The 1,173-nt window shown below is 36.7% G+C and overlaps 1 protein-coding gene across 1 annotated transcript in view; it reads left to right on the top strand.

Annotated features, from left to right (window-relative positions):
- The window catches only part of LOC119590848 (paired amphipathic helix protein Sin3a-like), a gene marked incomplete at its 5' end in the record, with an annotated part of 24,220 nt that overhangs the window by 6,115 nt on the left and 16,932 nt on the right, over window positions 1–1,173 (top strand). The window contains 2 exon segments of the mRNA XM_037939607.1: window positions 582–727; window positions 1,095–1,173. Coding sequence (XP_037795535.1) covers window positions 582–727; window positions 1,095–1,173 — 225 coding nt within the window.

The following is a 1,173-nucleotide window of genomic DNA, read 5'->3' as shown; positions in this document are numbered from 1 at the left end:
CTGAGAATAAATGGTTGCTTTTATCATGCTTCCCTTACACATGCCTCACACAATTCAAAAGCACTGTGCAAAATAGTCTTTGTAGGTTTTCTTGTGATGACTCCCGGACCATTTTCATTGGAGGCAGTAATGGTTCTCTAAGCTGGTTCCCTATCCTGATCAAATATAGGTCAATGGTTGATGCTTATTGATGAACAAATTTGGAGATTGTTTTTGCAGTATATCAAAAGAGAGGGGAAAAGTGATGATTTGTGATGAAACAAATATGGTGGAATTCAGTTGAAGGTTAGAATTTTATATGTGAAATGATTCATGAGGAATTAAAATAAAACTAAGGCAAAACATCAGTGCCTGAATCTGCAGTGCAACAGTTAATTTTTCATTTTGATAATGTAAAGAAAATGAAATGCTTATTGAAAACAATAGTTTATGCTGAAATAGATGTGATTTACTGAATTTTGGATGATGAAAATATTTGGAAATTTTTGTTCTGCTTCTGCAGAAGGTTAAAGAACATTTATTTTCTGTTCTGTAGCACTTGCGTAACAACTATTACAGTTTTGTTATTTTTGTCCATGCAGGTAAGTGTTAGCGTTCCAGGACAACAGACAACGGTGGTTCATACCCCTCAAGGTATCCGTCATCACATCACCCCAACACACCATCCACCGCCACCGCCACCACAGCCTGTTACGGTCAAGCCCCCTCATCATCCACAGCCTCCAAGGTAAGAGAGACTTAGCCGAGTGAAATTTTCATCCGCATGATCTTGTATCTAACCATATTTCTCATCTGATTTTCTTCATGCATTCTAAGGTCTAGAAGGAGACGCAAAGCTTGTCTAAATCAGTTTGGGGTTTTCTTGTAAATTTATGAGAACTTGCATCTTGATTGATCAGCATTTAAGGAGAGAAAGAGAGAGAGAAAAAAAAAAGTAATTTTATAAGATAGTATTATGTATGAAGCTGTTGAAGTTGTAGTCATTATAGATTTCAGTATAATGAAGCTTTATTATTGACTTGTGAATAGTCTTAAGTAGACATCACTAGATAATGCTAAACTGAGTTTTAATGGGTGATTGTTTGTTCTTGTAGATCAGCGTTGACATCTGGTGGCGTAACACCACACACAGGACCAAGTTTAGTTGGCACTCACAGTGTTCACAGTGTAGCA

The sequence above is a fragment of the Penaeus monodon genome, chromosome 27 (genome assembly GCF_015228065.2).
Source record: "Penaeus monodon isolate SGIC_2016 chromosome 27, NSTDA_Pmon_1, whole genome shotgun sequence".
Classification (NCBI taxonomy): Eukaryota; Metazoa; Arthropoda; class Malacostraca; order Decapoda; family Penaeidae; genus Penaeus; species Penaeus monodon.
Note: the sequence above shows the minus strand (reverse complement) of the source record. Positions and strands in the feature narration are given on the sequence as shown.